We start from the raw sequence: 20309 nt of genomic DNA, 5'->3' as shown, positions 1-20309 counted from the left end.
CTCAGAAACTTGGTGTGCATTAACCTTTTTTTATATTGGTTTTTATTTTATTTATTTAAAATATATTTTATTGATTTTTTTTTTTTTTACAGGGAGGAAGGAAGAGGGATAGACAGAAAAATCCATCAGTTGCCTTCTGCACACCCCCTATTGGGGATGTGCCCGCAACCAAGGTACATGCCCTTGACCAGAATCGAACCTGGGACCTTTCAGTCTGCAGGCTGACACTCTATCCACTGAGCCAAACCAGTTAGGGCAGCATTAATCTTATGACACAGCATTTCCTTTGTTTAGTTTTGCAGTGGGGGTGTTTTGTTTCATAGAAAAGGAAAACCAGCTTTTATTGGGCATCCCCTATGTGGTAGAGGCGATGACATATTTCATTTGCTTCTCAGGATTAACCAACCCTAAGGTGGTTTTTAAGACTCTTGGTACTGAATAGGAAACAGAAGTTAGGTAACTTGCTTAAGGTCACATAGACCGTGTACTTGAGCTTTCGACTCCACGGTACCACCTTTGGTGTTAAAGTAGTCATTGCAGCCCTAGCTGGTTTGGCTCAGTGGGTAGAGCATTGGCCTGTGGACCGAAGGGTCCCGGGGTTTGATTCTGATCAAGAGCACATACCAGGCCTTGGTCAGGGCTTGTGCAGGAGGCAGTCAATCAATGTGTATCTCTCACATCGATATTTGTCTTTCCCTCTTGCTTCCATTCAACGGAAAAAATGTCCTTGGGTGAGGATTAAAAAAAAATTGTAAAACAGCTCTAGTCACAAGGTCTACAGAGAGGGAAAAATGCCCTAGATTATAACATCAATTCACGTAGCCCTATTCTTGTTTACATAATTATGGAAATTTTCATAATTATAAGAATCAAAAGGTAAGAATTACTGCTATAGAAAATTCATTTTTGGCCATTTTTTTAAAAAGCGGTATTTTTTATGAGCAATATTACTTGGATTCATTCTAGCTAACCTGAGAAACTATGTTCCTCTTTTGCAAATATACAATGGATGTATGATCTGACAAATGAGCATGGGAATGGCCTCTACATTGAGTGCTATTTCCTCTTCAGCTCTACAATAAGGGATAATTTAGCTAAGGGTTTTTATTAAATACACAGTTCTATAGTGGACTGTGATCCAAAGATGAAAAGCATCCACAGCTTCCCTTTGCCATACACCTTTTTAATTTTGAACCTCAGGCCTGAGATTCACTTCCTTACCTGTACAATGTGGACAACGGTATCCACTTCTGAGGGGCTATGATGATTCTTTATTCCTTCAGCTAATATTTATGATGTGTCTACTATGTAGTAGACATTGTTTTAGACACTGAAGATAAAGCAATGAACAAAGTCCTTGATCTTAGCCTATATTCTAGTGTGGGGAAACAGCAACACACAAATACAAATACATTGATCAATATATTAGTGAAAAGCTTGAAAAAAGAAAAAAAAAGGACGTTAAAAATAAGCCAAGGAAGGTGAGCAGAGTGATGGTGAGAGGGCCTTGGGATTCTGAGTTAGTGTTCAGAGAAGGCACAGACCTGAAGTGGGGAAGGGAGTAAGCCATTGGGAGGGCAGAAAATTCAGGCAGCAAGAATGTAGGGCAAAGGCCTCAGAGGAGGGTTGTGTGGTGGCTGGCACGCATGCCACCCACACCCCTCCTGGGGGCCCCTCTATCAGCAAGGAGGCAGTGATGCTGGAGCAAGATGAGCAACGGAGAGGCTGTTGGCTAAGAGCAGATCCAGGGCTAGAGACACTTTCCTAAACGTTGATTGTATTTTCAGTGAGATGGGGAGCCACTGAAGTGTTTTGAGTGAACAAGTGACAGGACTGAACCTAGGTTTTAAAAAAGACCTTTGTGGCAGCTGGGTTAAGTGGACAGAAACGGGGCAAAGGTGGAGGCAGGAGATCACCTAGGTTATTAAAATCATCCAAGAGAAAGATGATGGCAGCTTGGTCCAGGTGACGGGAAGTGGGTGGATCCTAGGTAGATTTTGAAGGGAGATCTGACCTGGTAGACGTGCTGTGGCAAAACGGGGAGGAGTCAAGGGTGATCCCAGGGTTTAACCTGAGGAACTGGAAGGAGGGCCTTGTCACCTGAGGTGGGGAAGGTTATGGATGGAGCTGGGGTGAGAGAAGGGTAGAGAGCTCAGCTTTGAATATAATTTTAGGTTCCTGTAGGATATGGATAAGAGATACAAATGTAGGTGTCACCACTGTGGTATTGAAAGCATGGATAACACCACTAAGAAATAAGTGTGGTCCAAGAGTTGAGGACTCTATGGGCAAAGCCTGGTACCAAGGACACAGTTTCCCCTTACACTTTTATCTCCAGCCTTACCTTCCTAGCTTTTTTTTTTTTTTCCTATTAAAAAGGATTCAATTGAATATTAAAGTGGAAAAAAAATTATTTACTGTTTAGTTGCTGGATTCACAATCTCCAGTATGTGTTGCTATATGACTTTGAAGAATTCACCATTTAAATTCCAAAAGTATGTTTGAACAAATATGAATGATGGCTGTGATTATTTAGTAATATGATCAATGAAACTGTTTTGCAATTTCTAAGTATCACTACAGGAGCTACTGAATTTCTTTCTTTTTTTTTTTTAAATTAAATCTTTATTGTTCAGATTATTACATTTGTTCCTCTTTTTTTTTTTCCCCATAACTCCCCTCCTCCCAGTTCCCGCCCCACCCTCCGCCCTCACTCCCCACCCACTGTCCTCATCCATAGGTGCACGATTTTTGTCCAGTCTCTTCCCGAATCTCCCACACCCCTTTTCCCCCCAGGAATAGTCAGTCCATTCCCTTTCTATGTCCCTGATTCTATTATAATCGACAGTTCATTCTGTTCATCAGATTATTTATTCACTTGATTCTTAGATTCACTTATTGATAGATGCATATTTGTTGTTCATAAATTGTATCTTTACCTTTTTCTTCCTCTTCCTCTTCTTAAAGGATACCTTTCAGCATTTCATATAATCCTGGTTTGGTGGTGATGAACTCCTTTAGCTTTTCCTTATCTGTGAAGCTCTTTATCTGACCTTCAATTCTGAATGATAGCTTTGCTGGATAAAGTAATCTTGGTTGTAGGTTCTTGGTATTCATCACTTTGAATATTTCTTGCCACTCCCTTCTGGCCTGCAAAGTTTCTGTTGAGAAATCAGCTGACAGTCGTATGGGTATTCCCTTGTAGGTAACTGAGTTTCTTTCTCTTGCTGTTTTTAAGATTCTCTCTTTATCTTTTGCTCTTGGCATTTTAATGATGATGTGTCTTGGTGTGGTCCTCTTTGGATTCCTTTTGTTTGGGGTTCTCCGCGCTTCTTGGACCTGTAAGTCCATTTCTTGCACCAGGTGGGGGAAGTTTTCTGTCATTATTTCTTCAAATAGGTTTTCAATATCTTGCTCTCTCTTGTCTTCTGGCACCCCTATAATTCTGATGTTGGTACGCTTGAAGCTGTCCCAGAGGCTCCTTACACTATCCTCGCATTTTTGGATTCTTTTTTCATTTTGCTTTTCCGGTTGGGTGTTTTTTGCTTCCTCGCATTTCAAATCATTGACTTGATTCTTGCGCTCCTCTGGTCTGCTGTCGGGAGTCTGTATAATATTCGTTATTTCAGTCCGTGTATGCTTAATTTCTAGTTGGTTCCCCAATATAAGATCGAGGGTCTCATTAGTTTTCTGGTAGATCTCATTAAGTTTATCGGCGGCTTCTAAACAGTTCTTGAGAGACCTTAAAAGTGTGGTTCTGAACTCTATATCTTCCATTGACAATTTTGTCCTGTTTCTTTGTCTCCGAATTTTGTTATACTTCCTTGGTGCACCCCCTAGTGGTCTTTGTTCGCAGTCTTATAGTTAAATCTTGATTGTTGTAGCTAATTCCAGGGAGGGTTTGACCTCCAGGCCAAGTGGCTATGAGAATCAGCTGTGTCAGCAGTGAGAGAACTTCTGTCCTCTAGGGAGGTGCTAATCTAGCCTTTGCCTGAGGCTATCCGACAAATGCCTGTGTGCAGGGCTTGGGCGGGGTGGGTCGAACAGGATCAACAGGGTGGGCTGGAGAGAGCAGTTATGGCGGCTCTCAGTCCTGTCCCCAGGGGCTCTGCCTCTCAGAGTCCCAGCACCCGCTGCAAAGCTCAGAGAGAAAGCTGCACTCGCTCTGACCGAAGCCAGACAGTCCCGCTTCTCCCGTTTGAGTCTGGGTCCCTAAAGACTCGCCCGGATCTGGAGCTCAGAGTCTGCGACTCCCTCCCGATTGAAAACGCCAACCGCGCCCTCCGCCGCCAGCCCGCTCCGCGCACTCCGCACCTCAGAATTTGACTTCAGCACTGCGCCTCCTCTGGGTGTCCGTATGCGTTTCTCTTTCCTCCTAGTTGTAGGACTTCCACTCAGCCAGCGTTCCTGTGGTTCTGGGTGCTGCCCCTTCCGTTTTTTGGTTTCACTTTTGAAGTAGTTGTTCAAAGCAGCAAACTCCGGCGTTAACCTATGCCGCCATCTTGGTTCTCTGAATTTCTTCAAGAATTTCTAATTGATCTTAAAAGATCAGTTGCCAATAGTTTTCACTTACACAAATGTTGAAATTCCAAAAATTACTTTGGAATAAGTAAGGAAATCTCTTGGTTGCAGATCGTTTGTAAAATACTACTACCATGTTAAAGGAAGCAAAAACTATAAAACCAAATTTGTGACACTGCTCTCTTATTTTCTTGTCTCTTTTTAGGATGGGTTGAGTTAGTACTTACTTAGTCTTGCACAAATGGGAATTTACCTTTGCAATAAGATTTTCCCCCACCAGCTAATTCCAATTGTCTTATAAAAATATAAAACCTAATGCAGTTTACAAAAATAAATTGTTTCAGGCCCAAAGCAAAAATTCAATATCTATACATTTGCTTCCAATTAAAATAAGACTACCTGAAAGCATTTAAAAAATACATTTCTTTATTGATTTCAGAGAGGAAGGAGAGAGATAGAAACATTAGAAGCAGCAATGATGAGAGAGAGTCATTGATCGGCTGCCTCCTGCACGCCCCCTACTGGGGAACGAGTCCGCAACCCAGGCATGTGCCCTTGGCCGGAATCCAACCCGGGACCCTTCAGTCCGCAGGCTGACGCTCTATCCCCACTGAGCCAAGCCAGCTAGAGCTGAAAGCATTATTTTTTTAAGTAAAGTCCTGGTGGGAGGATGGTTACAAATCATTAGAAAAGAACTGTTACTTGTTACCTTTTTCTTTTTGTTCTTATAAATCTTTACAAGGGCATTTCCAAGGAAAGATACAGGCTGGGTTTCCAGCCGTGGGGGCAAGTCGGGAAGCCTGGGGTGGGAGCGGGGAAGCTAACTTCCTACTGCGGCTCCGGCTTCGTGGGCGCTCCCTTCCCGGCCAGCGTCCTCTCCGCTCCGCCCCTGACCGCCGGACGATGCGGGGTTTCGAGCGACCGAGGCCCCTGCTCACGGGACCAAGCGCAGACCCCACGGGGCACGAGTCAGCCGCTCCGCCGGCCTGGACCGGGATGCACCTTGCGGCGACATCCGCCCTCTTCCAAGATGGCTTCCGGTCGGCGCAGGGGACTCTGGGTGCGCTTGGCGCCGAGCGGGGGGCGGAGGCGGGCCGGGGCGGGCCCGGCGGGAGCTGCGCGCTGATTGGCCCCCGCGGCCCGTAGCCGGCTGCGGCGACCAGGCGCTGGAATGTGAGGGGCGGCGGGGTCCCGGCGGCGGCATCTCCTGGAGCGGCGGCGACTGCGGCGAGGGCGGCGCGGGCCAGGCCAGCTGCGCTCGGTGGCCGGCCGTGACGGCCGCGGGATGAGGAAGCGGACGGAGCCCGTCGCCTTGGAGCATGAGAGCTGCGTCGCCTTGGGCTCGTCTTCCCCCGGCTTGACCGCCTCGGTGCTGGACACCGATTGCCGCCTGAAGCGCAACTTGCGTTTGGCGGGCAAGGCGCCGGCTGAGCCGCGCTGCGCCGCCGACGCGGGCATGAAGCGAGCGCTAGGCAGGTGAGGTGAGGTCCCCGCATAAGTTACCGGCCTCCGGGAGCGCCCCACACCGACCCTCCATCCTTCCGGAGGCCGCCTCCGACCTCCCGACGCCCTCCTTCTCCTCTCCGGTTCCTGAACCCCTGCATCCCTTTCCCAGGTCCCTACCCGCAGCAGCGCCCCTGCCACCGCCCCTCGGCCCGCGAGTCTTCTTCTGGTCCCCACCCACCCCGCGCCCCACAACCAGCCCCGCACCCCTACCCTTTCCCCGGTGGGCCTTAGGGACCCCTTCAACTACGAGCTGGACTGGACGCGCGTCTCCCGGGGAGATGGAGAGGCTGGGAAATCACGGCTCCGCGCGGGAGGGGAGGAGGATGGGGGCGGGTGGGACGCGGCTGGGTGGGCGCCGGATCCGAGGGCTTTGGCTCCGCGCGGATCTCCTCCTCCGCCTCGGGCTCAGCCCAGCGCCCCTCTCACCAGGCTGGCCCGGTGCACGGAAGCCGGCGGGGACCCCGGTTCTCTCCGAGCGAATCCTTCTGGGGGACCAGTGGTCAGGAGCGGCAGTCCCCGCTCGGAGCTGCCAGACCTTTAGGGAGAAGTTCAATGGGCTGCTGTGCCCGAGCGGGAGGACGGATGCCCCGCGTTCCCAGCTGCTGGAGGGAAACCTGCCGTGCGCGCTGCAGTTGGCTCCTCGTGCTTGCAATTTGCCCGCTTGGGTGTCTCCTGGGGAAGTCATTTGGTTGGGTTTTTTGCCTCTTTGTGTAGATAAGTACGTTGAATGTAAAACTGATTTCAGAATTGAGATAGTGTATTTACCGTGACCAAATTTCTCTTCCCATAAGCCGGTTTCTTAACTATCTGGCTGTTTGTAGAACGCATCGTTCACGGCAGTTTTAAAGTCCTGATGTTTCGTGGTGTTGGAAGAAGGTGGTGTGTTCTCAGGAGTTGTATCAGAGTCATTTCCTCCAGGGCGAACTGGAATGCCCTTAATTGACATTGGCCACTTCAGTGTAAAATATTTATTCAAATAGTCCCTAAAAATATCAATTGCCTAAAATATGAATTGTTTTAAAATATGAATGTTTGGGTAACTAAAAACAATAGCTCCTTCAAAATTCAATTTTATTTTTTTAATCATGAAATTAAACTACGTACTCCTCTAAGGAAGTGCTTCCCATAGTCCTAGAAGGGCAGGGAACGACAGTATTTTTGATTTAAAAAAACCATGATTAGTTTTACTGCACTTTTATGAACAGGCTTAGCATAACACTGAGGTAGGTTGGGAAATTCTTTAAAGAAATCAAAGGGTGATGCACAGTAATGTTTGGAGAAACAATGCTGATTTGATACCTTCCTTGAAAGATGTACTATATTAAAAGGATTTGTATGGGGGACAAAAGAGAGACCTTCAAGTGGTGTTCCTGTCCTCCGGATGAACAAAAGGCTGTTAGGGGAGGAGAGAGAAAAGCGGAGGGCAGAAAGGGCAAATTTGTGTGTGATACCATGGCTTCCTTCCCTTGCCTGTAATTCTCCTGGGCATTATCCTGCTTTGTTTGCTCCTGTATCCGGGTCTTTGCTCAGTTGTCACCTCCTCGGAGAGGCCTTCCCAGACCGGCACATCCAAAAGAGCGTTCATGCCACCCCAACCCCCTTATGCTATTCATTTTCTTCTCCATTGCATTTATCCCTTACCTGACCTTGTAATTGCCTGCATACTTGACTTGCTTTGTGGGTTGTCTCCTCCCTCATAAGAATGAGAACAGGGATATTGTTTTCTCCATTTCTAATCTCCAGTGCCTGGCACACAGTAGGTGGGAGAAAATACGTGCTGAATTAATGACTAAGATAAATACCTAGAACTGGAATTGCTGGGCCAAGGTTGTGTGTTAACTTTGAAAGGTGATGCCAAAGTGCCTTCCAAAGAAGTTGTGATCTGCAACTTCCTCCAGCAGTGTCAGCTGCCACCCCAAGTATTGAGTAGTACCATGTATTTTTATCTATTCTATTTGATTGAAGGAAACGACATCTGATTTGTAGCATTAATTTGCATTTCTTAATTGTAGGCTGGCAATTTTTGTGTGCTTTTATAAACTATTATATACCTTTGGGATTATTTACATCTTTTAAGATCCTTCTTTGTTTGGGGTCCTCCTACATATTTCTTTTACCTCTCTAATGTGTACATGTTCAAATATACAAAAGTAGAGAAGACGATATAATGAACCTCTATGTATCCATCACTTCATTTCAACAATTTTCCATATTTGTCTTTCTTGGAATGATTTATTCCTCCTCTCCATTTTTTGCAGGATGGGAGACTAGACTATTTTAAAATAAATTATTTCATCTATTAAAATAAATAAAATTATTTCAACTATAAATATTTCACAGTATGTCTTGAACAAATAAGGACTTTTGAAGTAAAATAACCCCAATGCTATTATTTATCAAAATTAACAAATTATCTGTCATTAATTTAATATTATCTAATAGTCTGCATACATCTTTACAGTTGTCTCAGAAATGTCTTCTTTAGTTTGATTTGTCTTTAAATCCTGTACATTTCTTAAGTTTATTCCAAGTTGGGTTTTTTTGGTGTGATTTTAAATAGGATCCTCTCTTATATTACATATTGTTATTAGTTGTTATTTAATAATTTTATAATTTGAAATTTACATAATCTTAATTTCTAGTAATTTTTGCAGTTGGTTCTCTTGGATTGTCCAGGTATATATATTATCTTGTCAGCTGCAAGCAATAAGAATTTTGTCCCTTGTTTTCTAATTTATATGTCTCTTGTTTCTTTTTAAATTATTATTACATTGTATTTCCAGAACAAGGTTAAATAATAGGGATGATATTGGGTACCCTTGTCTTGTTCCTGATTTTAATGAGAATGTTCTTAGTGTTTTTGCCACACTAGTTATTTTACTAAGGGGTGTGTTGTTGCTCTTTTGTTTTTAATAAAAAATGGTTGTTAAGATTTATCAAAGGCTGTTTTAGCATCTATGAAATAATCATATAGATTTTCTCCTTTCATTTCAGTTGTAGTAATAGACTTTATATTACTGAATCATCATTATTGGATCATCAGTGATAACTCACATTCTATTTATTTTACTTGGTAGTTTAACACTATTATTTGTGAGACTAGTCTGTAATTTTCTTTTTAATGCCATTTTTATCAGGTTTTTTCAGTATTTCCTATTAAAAGCTTTCTCTTTCTTTTCATTAGCCAATACTTTTAAAATTATCTGTTTCTTTAATTTTGATAGAATTCCCCTATAAAACTACCGATTTTTTTAGAATATAAGCAACTTGAATAACTATTACAGTTTCTTACATTTGTTATTTCTTTCTGGGTTCATTTTGGTGATTTATATGCTCATGGAAAATCATTAGTTATGTCCAGATTTTCCTCTGTACCTGGGGCTGTTTCCCTAGTCTTGTTTCCCATTTTGTATAGCTCCCTCCTCTTTCCCCCTCCCCCCTTGATCTAGGCTACATGTTAATGTAAGAAACATTAAACTTATGAAGAATTTTTGTGAGTTTATTTGAGCCAAACTGTCGACAATCGCTGGGAAGCAAAAGCTCAACAGACTGAGATAATGCTCCAGAGCAGCGGTCGCCAGCCGGTGGTCCAAGGACCACTGGCGGTCCGTGAGGTCCGAAAGGTTGGCGACCGCTGCTCCAGAGAATGGCAGTTTTGCACCTTGTTTTATACATTACCATCAAAAGAGGAGATGTAAGTGGGTTACATGAAATCCATTGGTGATAGATTAGGGAGATGGAAGAAAGCAAAGTGGGAAAACCTCTTGGATTGCATGAAAAGTAAAATGATAGACACATACAGCTTTTACATAGGTGGGCACAGGATAGTTAGCAGTCAACAACATGATAATAACAATGAGAGGCTCTGTGGCCTTCACGCTGGTGCATTGGCTGTGCCCTGAGGGGTCTGGAAAAAGGGGAGTTACCCTGACATTTCAAAGGAATGTTATTGTAGATGCAAAAGACAATAAACTGGCTTAGTTAAGGTAAAGATTGACTGACTTTTGCCAGTGAATATTCTAGCCTAGGGCATGACTACCTGCCATAAATTGCTTTCAGTTAAAAAGTTTTAATTTCAGACCATCCTTTGTGTTTACTTTAGGTCTCAGAGTTTACAAGGCCTTCTCTGAGCTTGTCAGGTTAGCATGGCACCTTTTTGTCCATACAGGTACTGATACACCTACTACATACCCATGCACCTGTCATCGGATAAATCAGTGAGCCAGATTTCCCAGGCACAAGTGGGCGTGAGGTTCTTGGGGTACTGCTGAAGTAAGCATTTTCAGGAGCCCCCATCGGAGAATGAAATGTGGTAGAAGGCTTTATTTGCATGGAGTTACATTCCTTGGGTTGTAAAGTCCCATGTCCCTTAAACCAGTCCTGAAAGAGGTGCAGCTGGGGTTCCAGCACAGCCAAAAGCAATGCTAGTGTCCACCCAGAGTGTCTGTTCCAAGTTGCAGCTGGGGTCCGGACAGTATTAGACTAATTAAAGTCCATTAGTCCATTGTGCGGGCATGGGAGTGCAGCCCCTGCAAAAGGAGAGCCAGGAGCTTGGCCTGCAAGCGCCAAGAGAGAGGACTTCCTTTTTTAGAAGTTTAAATATTCAGGTTTTTCACTCTTTCAGTGGCCACGCCTATTCTGGCCATTTTACCTGTTCCCAGGTGTGATTGACAAACAGCCACCTTCCCCGTCACTCAGACCTTCCTGGATGTGTGTCCAAACTGCCTTTGTCCAGTCCCTCATTGATCAGCAGGGAATAGACTGGGAGAATGTTAATTTACAGCTTTCTAGCAAAGCTGTGTAAATGCCATGCCTATGTTATCTAGTCTTCTCTTTACTCCTTTCCTGTTAAATAATAACCAGATTATTAACAATGGTATCACACACATCAAACATACATTATTTATTAATTCTGGGAGACCAGGATGATGCTGAGGGCTGCAGAGAAGTGCTGAGAACTTGTTTTGTTGAAGGAGGCAGCAGCTACTGTATTCTCTCCTGTTGTTGCCTGGCAGGAATGTGGGACCAGGGTGGCCAGATCGTCCAGTCTCTCCAGAAGACTAACTGGTTGTGGTTGTGTGTGTGAGATCTCTGACTTTTAATTTAGTTTTTTTTTTCTCCTTTTTAATCCTCATCCGAGGAGTGAGGATTTTTTTCCATTGGTTTTTTTTTTTTTAGAGAGAGTGGTTGGGGGGAGAGATGAGAGAGAGAGAGAGAGAGAGAGAGAGAGAGAGAGAGAGAGAGAGGAGAGAAGAGAGAGAGAGAGAGAGAGAGAGAGAGAGAGAGACATTGAGAGAGAGACATTGAGAGAGAGAGAAACATTGAGAGAGAGGCATGTCGATTGGTTGCCTTCTGCAATCTGCAACCAAGGTATGTGCTCTTGACCAGGAAGCGAACCCATTACCCTTCGGTGAGCAGGCAAACACTCTAACCACTGAACACACTGGCCAGGGTGATCGCTGACTTTTTAAACATTGGCAACTAATTCAGATGAAAACAACTTTGGGGGGTCAACATAAACCTAGCTTTGTTTTGTTTTTAAATTTATGGATTAAATTAAATTTAAATTTAATAAAATTAAATTTCTGGTTATTCTTAAAGGTAAATGTTTATCTAACTCAACCCTGCATTCCACGGGTGGAGAAACTAGATAATAGTTTTGCTTTGCAATCTGGTATGAGGAAGGACTTGCCAAATGAGAGATTTTGTGGGCCTTTCATGTTCTTTTCAGTAACCCTAGAGTTCTTAGAAATAACGCATTAAAGGCATAAGTGATCTAAATTGGACCCTATGAAGGCAATAATGAGATGTATAGGTCTGTGTGTTTCAGTCAGCTAGGCTTTATCCTTCAATTTCCAGCCCTCAGGCCAGATCTGCAGGATGACCGAGATCTTTGGGCTGCATGGGAGGTGGCATAGCTGTCAACGTAGGAAACATTCAGACTTGTGAAGAATATTTGTGAGTTTATTTGAGCCAAACTGTCCATGCTTGCTGGGAGGCAAGTCTCAATGGATTGAGATAATGCTCCAGAGAATAGCAGTTTTGCACCTTACTTTATACATTACAATCAAAAGAGGAGACCGAAGTGGGTTACATGAAATCCATTGGTGATTAGGGTGGTGGGAGATAGCAAAGTGGGGAAACCTCTGGGATTGGAGGAAAAGTAAAATGATAGACACATACATCTTTTACATAGGTCAGTACAGGATAGTTTTATCATGTCAACAATTAACAAGATAAAATAATGAGAGGATTTATAGTTTCCACCTAGATGTGTTGGTTGTACCCTGAGGGGTCTGGATAAAGGGGGGTTACCCTGACATTTCAAAGGAATGTTATTATAGATGCAAAAGACAATAAGGCAGGCTTAGTTAAGGTAAAGATTGACCTTTGTCAGGGATGACTCTAGCCTAGGACATGAGTACCCACCATAAACTGCTTTTAGTTTAAAAAGTTTTAATTTCAGACCATCTTTGGTGGTTATTTTAGGTCTCTGACTACACAAGGCCACTAAGCAGGCCTTCCCTGAGCTTGTCAGGTTTTCTGTAGTATGTGGCCCCTTTTCATCCACATAGTGATGATGAACCCTTACATGTAAACACAGAAGAGCTGAGGTATCATCTTGTTTCCTCTTTGACCCAAAGGAAGGGACTTCATCTAGAACTGCTAATGGCTTCACCATAACCTAGAAAGGTGGGTGACTGAGGTTAACATTAGCCTTCAACATTAGCCTTCCTGGGAGTTAATATTAAGCCCATCTTCTAAGCCTCTCTTTATCCATCAAGAAGATGAGAATGTGTTCTGAGTTAGCCTTTATATTATAGTTCAGGTTTGCTTTTTTCCCCCATCCCCTTTCTCCTCTTACTTTCCCAGAGTATAGTTTGTGCCTGGACTGTGACAAGCAAGGGGGCAGACTTTGTTATGAAGCCTCAGCAGGGGCCCCTGGTTGGGTCCGTCTCTTCCCATTTGTGGTTTATCTTATCAAGGCCAGATTCCAGGACTCTGGAACTTGGTTCTTTGTTTGCATTTGGGGGAACTCTGTGTCCTTGTATGTGTGCTTGCTTCCCAGTTCTTTTCAGCTAGTGTGTACTCCCTTCTCAAGGGAGTGTCTGTCTGCTACAGTAACTTTGAGCAGACACTGCTCAAATGTGGGACATATTTTGGGGTAGATTAAAAGCTCCTGAAGACACTTTGATGGACATAGCCTTAGAAAGAGGTATAGAAGATGGGTCATTTTCTCAGGGATGTTGACAGCGACAAAAACGGAATGCTGTTCCAGACGCAGGGTCTTCCTCCCATTAGAGCACTTTTCTTTCCAAAATGACGTCCGTAGAAAAATTTTCTGTAATAGGATCTTGAAAACTGACAGATTAAGTGAACACTCTTTACCCAGAGATGGTGCCTACAGAACTGGGGTGTCAGTGGATTTATGCTTTGCCAGAGAATTCTTTCAGCATGGAGAGTGGGTAAGTCGTTTGTTTCATCCTGAACTGAAATCTGGACTGGCATTGAGAAAAGGGGATGCTGACATAAGGAAGAACAATATCTAGGAAGCCTTGATGAAAATGTCCAGTTAGCAGAAAGACTCATTATTTAGGCTTGGTGCCCATTGTGGTATCATTTGCTTTTGTAGAGGAAAGCTTGCATAGATAACTGAGCCCCAAGTGAGTGTTTTCAGGTTCTGTGGCTTGGGGTGAGTTGCTTAACTTTCTGAGTTTGTTACTTCCTCTGTGATGTGGGGATAAAAATATCTTCCCTGTAGGATTGGGGTAAGGCTCTGATGTATCGAAGTTGAGAAAGCTCTGTTAACTTAAGTCAAATAGCATTTACCCCTCCCCTCCTTTTTTGCCCCCAAACTGTTATAGTATGTCTTAGCCAGTTTTCATGCCTATACTTTAGTTGTCTTCATGATTAACATATGTGTTGGTATTAGAACAATTTTAAACAATACTGTTTGGTTATTCAACACTTTTTTTCACCTGTTTATTTAGCAGAGTTTGAATACCTGTTACACACAATAACTCTTCTAAGTGCTGAGGCTATAGCAGTGGGTGCAGGTACTGTCTTCTGGACTTTACAGGGGGAGACAGATACTGCATCAGGTGCTCAGAGCTTGGAAGAGAAAAGTAAAGCCAGTAAGGAGCAGCTACTGTATGTGCACAATTTGGGTGGTAGAAGGCCTTTCTGATAAGGGGACATTTGAAAGGAATGCCACTGGCTGCTTTAGAGCAGAGAAATGTCATTACCGTGTCACTCTGACTACTGTGATGAGGACAGACTGGAGAGACCGCAGGAACAGAGGGACCAGTTAGGAGTCATCCAGGCAACAGATGATGGGGGTTTAGGCCTGGGTTAGCTATGGAAATGACAAGTGTTGTGTTCTAGATCTGCTTTGAAGTAGGTGTCAACAGGATTTGCTGTTGATCAATTAATATGAAAGAGCAAGGAGTGTCAGAGAGGATTCACCAGTTCTCTCCCGAGCAACAGGAAGAATGGAGCTGCCATATGCTGAAATGGGGTGATTATGGGAAGAGCAGGTGCTTTGGGGTGTAATGAGTTTTGTTTGGGGATAGTGAGTGCTTATTAAATGTTGAAGTGGAGTAGATAGGAGGAATTGGAGTTCAGGGAGAGTTAGAGCAACATATGACTATTAACGTACAGATGGTGTTCAGAGTTATGATGGGGATCATAGGCTTGGCCTGGGCCCTGCATGGTTAGGGGCTGGGACAAAAGGAGGCTCAAGCCAAGGAGACCTGGAGGGAGGGAGTTGGAAGGAGAGCTAGAAGGAAGGGGTCGAGGCAGCCACTTGAAAGCCTGTTGCAGAGGAAAGCAAGATCTGCCACTGGATTTGATGACATGGAGATGAGTGGTTAACGAGTGTGGCCAATTGGAGTGGTAGGAGTAAGAGCCTGATAGAGTAGCTCAAGGGAGAGGTAGAAGTGTAGCTTTTTCAAGGAGTTTTGCCATAAAAGGGAACAGAAATGAGGGGGAAGCTGAAGTGGGAGGAAGTTTCTGACCAGTGTTGCTAGAGGCCTTGGCATGCTCATGGGGACAATCCAGTAGGAGAAAGACTGGCTCTGCAGACACTGTGGGTGTGGTGTCTCTGGGACCCAGTGCCCCAAGGCCAACTGGAGGGTCCCCAGATAAGGCAAGCTAAGGATGCTGTGAAGGTCGAGGGATTTCTTTGGGAAGCATTGGAAGTTCTCTTCTGGTTACTTCTGTTTTCTCTGAAATAAGAACAAGGTCACCTGCTGAAGGGAAAGAAGGTCTTTCCTTTTCAGTTCTCTGTCTGGACCCAGTCTTAGTTCTCTCTTCTTGACCTGACAGACATTTCCTACCATATTTCCTAAATTCTCATTAATATGAACAGTCAAATTGCTTGCTAAGGACTCTTCTTTCTGACATGTAATGTTTCAAAAATGGATGACAAAAATGTCTCCGCTAGGAAGTCGTTTCATCCATGACTTGCGGTGTGTCTGAGAAGCCATGCCTGTTTTGCACAGTGCTGCCCAGTTCTGGGCCACTGAGCAGGAAGACAGCATTCCACGAGGTCCCTGTGAGGAAGGGAGGTCCCTACACAATCCCAGTGAGGAAGGGGTTAGAGCTGGGTTTGAGGGGAGGTGGGAAAAAGATCAACATGAACTAAGGTCAAGATAGAGTGATTTTGTGGGACCTCGGTAGAATTCTTACCTCAGGTTTTGCTGTTACAAAACTAGCTAAATTTCTGAATAGAATTTATCTTGAGATGGTATTTGTGGACTCTGTCTTAATCAGGTGATTTATTTACTAGGTATGAAAACGCCTTGAGAAGGTAAAAAGAAGACCGAGTAGATGGCTGTCAGTATAAGGAGTTTCAGAAGATTAATACTTTCATTTTGCAAAGATGAAGGCAGAGAAAGGGTATCAGTGAAGGAATACTACAAGTGCAGCTCAGGAATGCTAGGATTTAGGGTTTATTCTTGAAGCTTGAAAGAAGTGACCCTGAGCTTTAAGGTAAAGAAAGGAAGTTCAGATAGTTTTCAGTTCTTACCAGATTTGTGGGCTCTCCACATAAGATTTAGATATATTGCCTGGCTGGCATGGCTCAGTGGTTGAGTGTGGAGGTCACAGTTCGAGTCCCAGTTAGGGCACATGCCCAGGTTGCGGGCTTGATCTATAGCGTGGGGTGTGCAGGAGGCAGCCAATCAATGATTCTCTCATCATTGACATTTCTATCTCTCCCTCTCCTTTCCTTTCTGCAAACAATTAAAAAAAAAAGATTTAGATATATTGACTGAATTATTCATAATGGGAAGGGAAAAATGTTCAAAGTCGAAGCAGGTCATTTTGATGCTGTAGTTCAGGGCCCTAAAAGAGATACAAAGCTTTTAACCTTCATCTGTTTTCTTCTAATATTGTGTACACCAGAGACTCCCTATTCTTTTCATCCTGATTTGTGCCATCCTGGTCCTGGCATATCATGTTGTTTGTACCTGAAAGTGGCCCTGTCACTGCTGGGTGTTTATCAAGCAGTTATCATGCCAACAGAAGCCATGCTTTGCATTAGGTATGTAAAGATGAAAGAAGACAGTACCTTGGCCCTGGCCTGGTAGCTCAGTTGGTTAGCACATCATCCCAATACATCAAAGTTTGATCCCCGGTCAGGGCATATACAAGAATCAATCAGTGAGTTCATGGATAGGTGGAACAACAGGTTGATGTTTCTTCTCTCTTCTTTTTCTTCTCTCTTTAAGATTAATGAATTAAAAAATTTTTTAAAAAGAAGATGACAGTACCTATCCCCAGGGAGTTTGTTGTCTATCCATCTTTCTGCATGGCAGCCATCAGTTCTTAATGTTCAAATATTTTTTAAAATTGATTTGAGAGAGAGAGGAAAGGGGGGGGGGGGGAGACAGAGAGAAACATTGATTGTCTGCTCCCTGCACATCCCCAACAGGGAACCAAGCCTGCAACCTGGGCATGTGCCCCAACTGGGAATCGAACTGGCGACCTCTTGGTTCATGGGTCGACGCTCAACCACTGAGCCACATCAGCCGGGCAATGCTTAACTATTTTAATGATGTCTATAGTAGAAAAAAATTCAGGAATGGCTGGAGATGGTTAGTCTGATCTCACATTCAGCCTTTGTTACAGTGACTTTTTTTGTGTGCTGATTTTTCTTCAGAGTATCTCATATTTTAGGCTCTCACTTCATCCCTGGAGTATCAGGGAATCTGTAGGTAAGAAAAACTCATATTTTGGGGACACAGAACACTTTGACAAGGAATGTCATGGCAGAACCTTTAGGAAGGAAAATAAGAAAATGGCTATTCTAGGATATTTGATATTTGTTTTAGGGTTCCAGAAGGAAGGAGCTGTTATACTAGTGGTGTAGACCGGCTAGGAGCCTGCCAGTCAGCCACAGGGCCTCAAGGGAAAGCTCCAGGGAAATTTTGCAGGAATCTCCAGGTGTGAGGCCTTCCTGGGGGATGGTAGTTTCCTTGGTCAAGGTGGCTCCTGAGGCACCCTCTCTGGCTCCATTTGCTTCTCTTTTATCTTTTTTCTCATTACAAAAGTAAAAAGATTTCTTAATAAAACTTTAAAACTGAGAAGATAACTGAGAAAATGGAAAATCCCTTGATAATTACTGTTTACATTATGCCATATAGCAAGGATATTGCTTGCCTGTTTGTACTTTCATTCATTTAATAAATACTGTGGGCCTACTGTGTGCTGGAGGATGTGAATAAAACATTGCACAAGAGTCAGACAGGTCCCACCCTTATGGAGCTTACATTCTCATGAAGGAGAGAGACAGCAAAAAGCTAGCAGGAAAATATTCAGTAAAATTTCAAGGAGTGGTAAAATACTATGAAGAAAACTAAGCAGTGCAGTGTTAAAACAAGACTATAGGCCCAAAATGGCCTGGTGTTACCAAAACAAGAGTTTGGGCTCTCCCAGCAATGGAATCATAACCAGTCAATCAGGATACCTATCGCTAGCACTAGTTAGGCCATCTGCCCGACATACCCCTCCCTTCTCCTAAAGGAAAGTGACCTTGCAACAACCAACCAGCCTTTTTGCCTAGTACAACTTCCTTGTCCTTGCTCCCTTCTGCCTGTAAAATCTCATTTTATACAGCTTCTCTGAGTTCCTTTCTGTTTGCTAGATTGGATGCTTTCTGATTCATGAATTGCTGAATAAAGCCAGTAAGATCTTCAAAATATACTCAGCTGAATTTTGACTTTTTTTTAAATATATATTTTATTGATTTTTTACAGAGTGGAAGGGAGAGGGATAGAGAGTTAGAAACATCGATGAGAGAGCAACATCGATCAGCTGCCTCCTACACACCCCCTACTGGGGATGTGCCCGCAACCAAGGTACATGCCCTTGACCGGAACCGAACCCGGGACCCTTGAGTCCGCAGGCCGACGCTCTATCCACTGAGCCAAACCGGTTAGGGCATTTTTTATTTTTTTAACAGTAGGTAATATAGTTGTGTGTAAAGCACCTGAAAATGAGCTGTGCTTTGGTGGTAAAACATTATTGTTTCGTTTATCTCTGCCAGGGGAGTCAGGCCTTTTCACAGTAGGATACCTACCAGTTACTCAATTATGCAAACATTCCATGATTTTTTTGTTGTTTCTTTCCTCTGGGAACAGAGACATTTATGGGCTGCTCTTGTATATTTTATTAAGGGCTTAAAGTTTTCAATTTTGTTGAGTGAAGTTGCTCCCAATATTGACTGGTCAAATAAAATGTTGAACTTTGTCTATCAGTTTCCACCTATAACTTGAGAAGAATTTAATCCAAATTTTAGTCGGGGAATGAATCTTGACTTTACTCTTTTGTTCCTTCTGAAAGAATATAATGGAATATATGTGATATAATAGGACATATATTATAAAATGTAAGTATATTATCATATAATACATTATGGGATATATCTATAATGAAATAAAACATACTCTTTCTTAATAACATTACTGGTTACAGTTATGGAGGAATTGATGAAAAACAGAGATAGACACATTTTATTTATTTTTTTAAATTTAGTTTTATTTATTTCAGAGAGGAAGGGAGAGGGAGAGAGAGATAGAAACATCAATGATGAGAGAGAATCATTGATCGGCTGCCTCCTGCACATCCCCTACTGGGGATCAAGCCCACAACCCTGGCATGTGCCTTTGGCCAGAATCGAACCTGGGACCCTTCAGTCCGCAGGCCGACGCTCTATCCACTGAGCCAAACCAGCTAGGGTGAGATAGACACATTTTAAAAGAAATACACAACTTCCACTTGCAGCCAAGATGGAGTAACAGGGCCTGAATTTACCTTCAAGTAATCACAACAGCAACAACAAAAGACAAACAAAATGCATGACACAGAAGTTTAACACTGGGCACCAATAATGAGAGACAGTAATCTCGTGACAAACAAATAAGGTGACTCCTGAGATGACCCCAGCTTACTGCCAAGAGAGAGTTTCTCTGCTGCAGCCCAGAAACGGAGATACTGATGTGGTGCCTGGTGCAGTCCCTGAGTTGTGAGTAAGGGACTGAGAGTCTGGGGAGACCTATGTGCCTATGGTTTATAGGAGAGAGGACCAATGAGGAGAAAGGGGCACAGAGACATTTGCAGAGGAGCCATCTTGGGCATTCAGTAGAGCAGTGCTCAGCACATGCGGGTAAGAACTATCTGAGGCTGGGGCAAGAACTTCAAAGAAGGTTTAGATAGAATAGTTCCATTTCTCTATAGCAAGACAGTAATTCCCAGGAAATTGGGTAGATCGCTTAGGAACATCGTGCTTCAGTAATGGGCACTAGACTGATTACTGCTCTGTACCATCCTATCAAATCTGGACCCACCTAACAAGACGCAGAAGAATCAAACTGTTTCCAAGTAACTTAACTACATCCTGAAACAAGATTACAGGCATATGAAAATATCCAGTACCCAACAAAGTAAAATTCAGCAAGGTTTGACATCCAGTTTAAGATTTATTAGTTTGTTTGGGCTGTTATAACGAAGTAACACAGACTGAGTGGCTGAAACAAGAGAAATTAATGTTTTCACAATTTTGGAGGCTAGAAATTTCAATGACTGATAGAAGTAGGAGGCAGAAAAATCAGTGAGGACTTGATCAGCACCATCTGCCAACTTACCTTGATTGACAGTTCCCCCCAAAACAGAAGGTACACATTCTCCTCAAGTGCATACAGAATATTTACCAGATAGACTATATTCTAAGCCATAAAACAAATCTCAATAACTTAAAATAATTTGAGTCATGCGAAGTC

General features: G+C 43.4%; 1 protein-coding gene across 2 annotated transcripts in view; it reads left to right on the top strand.

Annotated features, from left to right (window-relative positions):
• Window positions 1-5646: 5646 nt before the first annotated feature.
• Window positions 5647-20309, top strand: part of ABHD12 (abhydrolase domain containing 12, lysophospholipase) — a 62901-nt gene continuing 48238 nt past the window's right edge. The window contains exon 1 of one of the 2 annotated variants that reach the window (XM_036321155.1): window positions 5647-5997. In XM_036321155.1, the coding sequence (XP_036177048.1) occupies window positions 5807-5997 (191 nt within the window). In that variant the 5' untranslated portion in view covers window positions 5647-5806. Of the gene's footprint in view, window positions 6003-20309 lie in introns of both variants that reach the window. The other variant, XM_036321157.1, reaches the window with a different exon arrangement.

Source organism: Myotis myotis, unplaced genomic scaffold, assembly GCF_014108235.1.
Source record: "Myotis myotis isolate mMyoMyo1 unplaced genomic scaffold, mMyoMyo1.p scaffold_m19_p_9, whole genome shotgun sequence".
NCBI lineage: Eukaryota > Metazoa > Chordata > Mammalia > Chiroptera > Vespertilionidae > Myotis > Myotis myotis.
The sequence above is the reverse complement of the archived record's forward strand: the minus strand, read 5'-3'. Positions and strand labels throughout refer to the sequence as shown.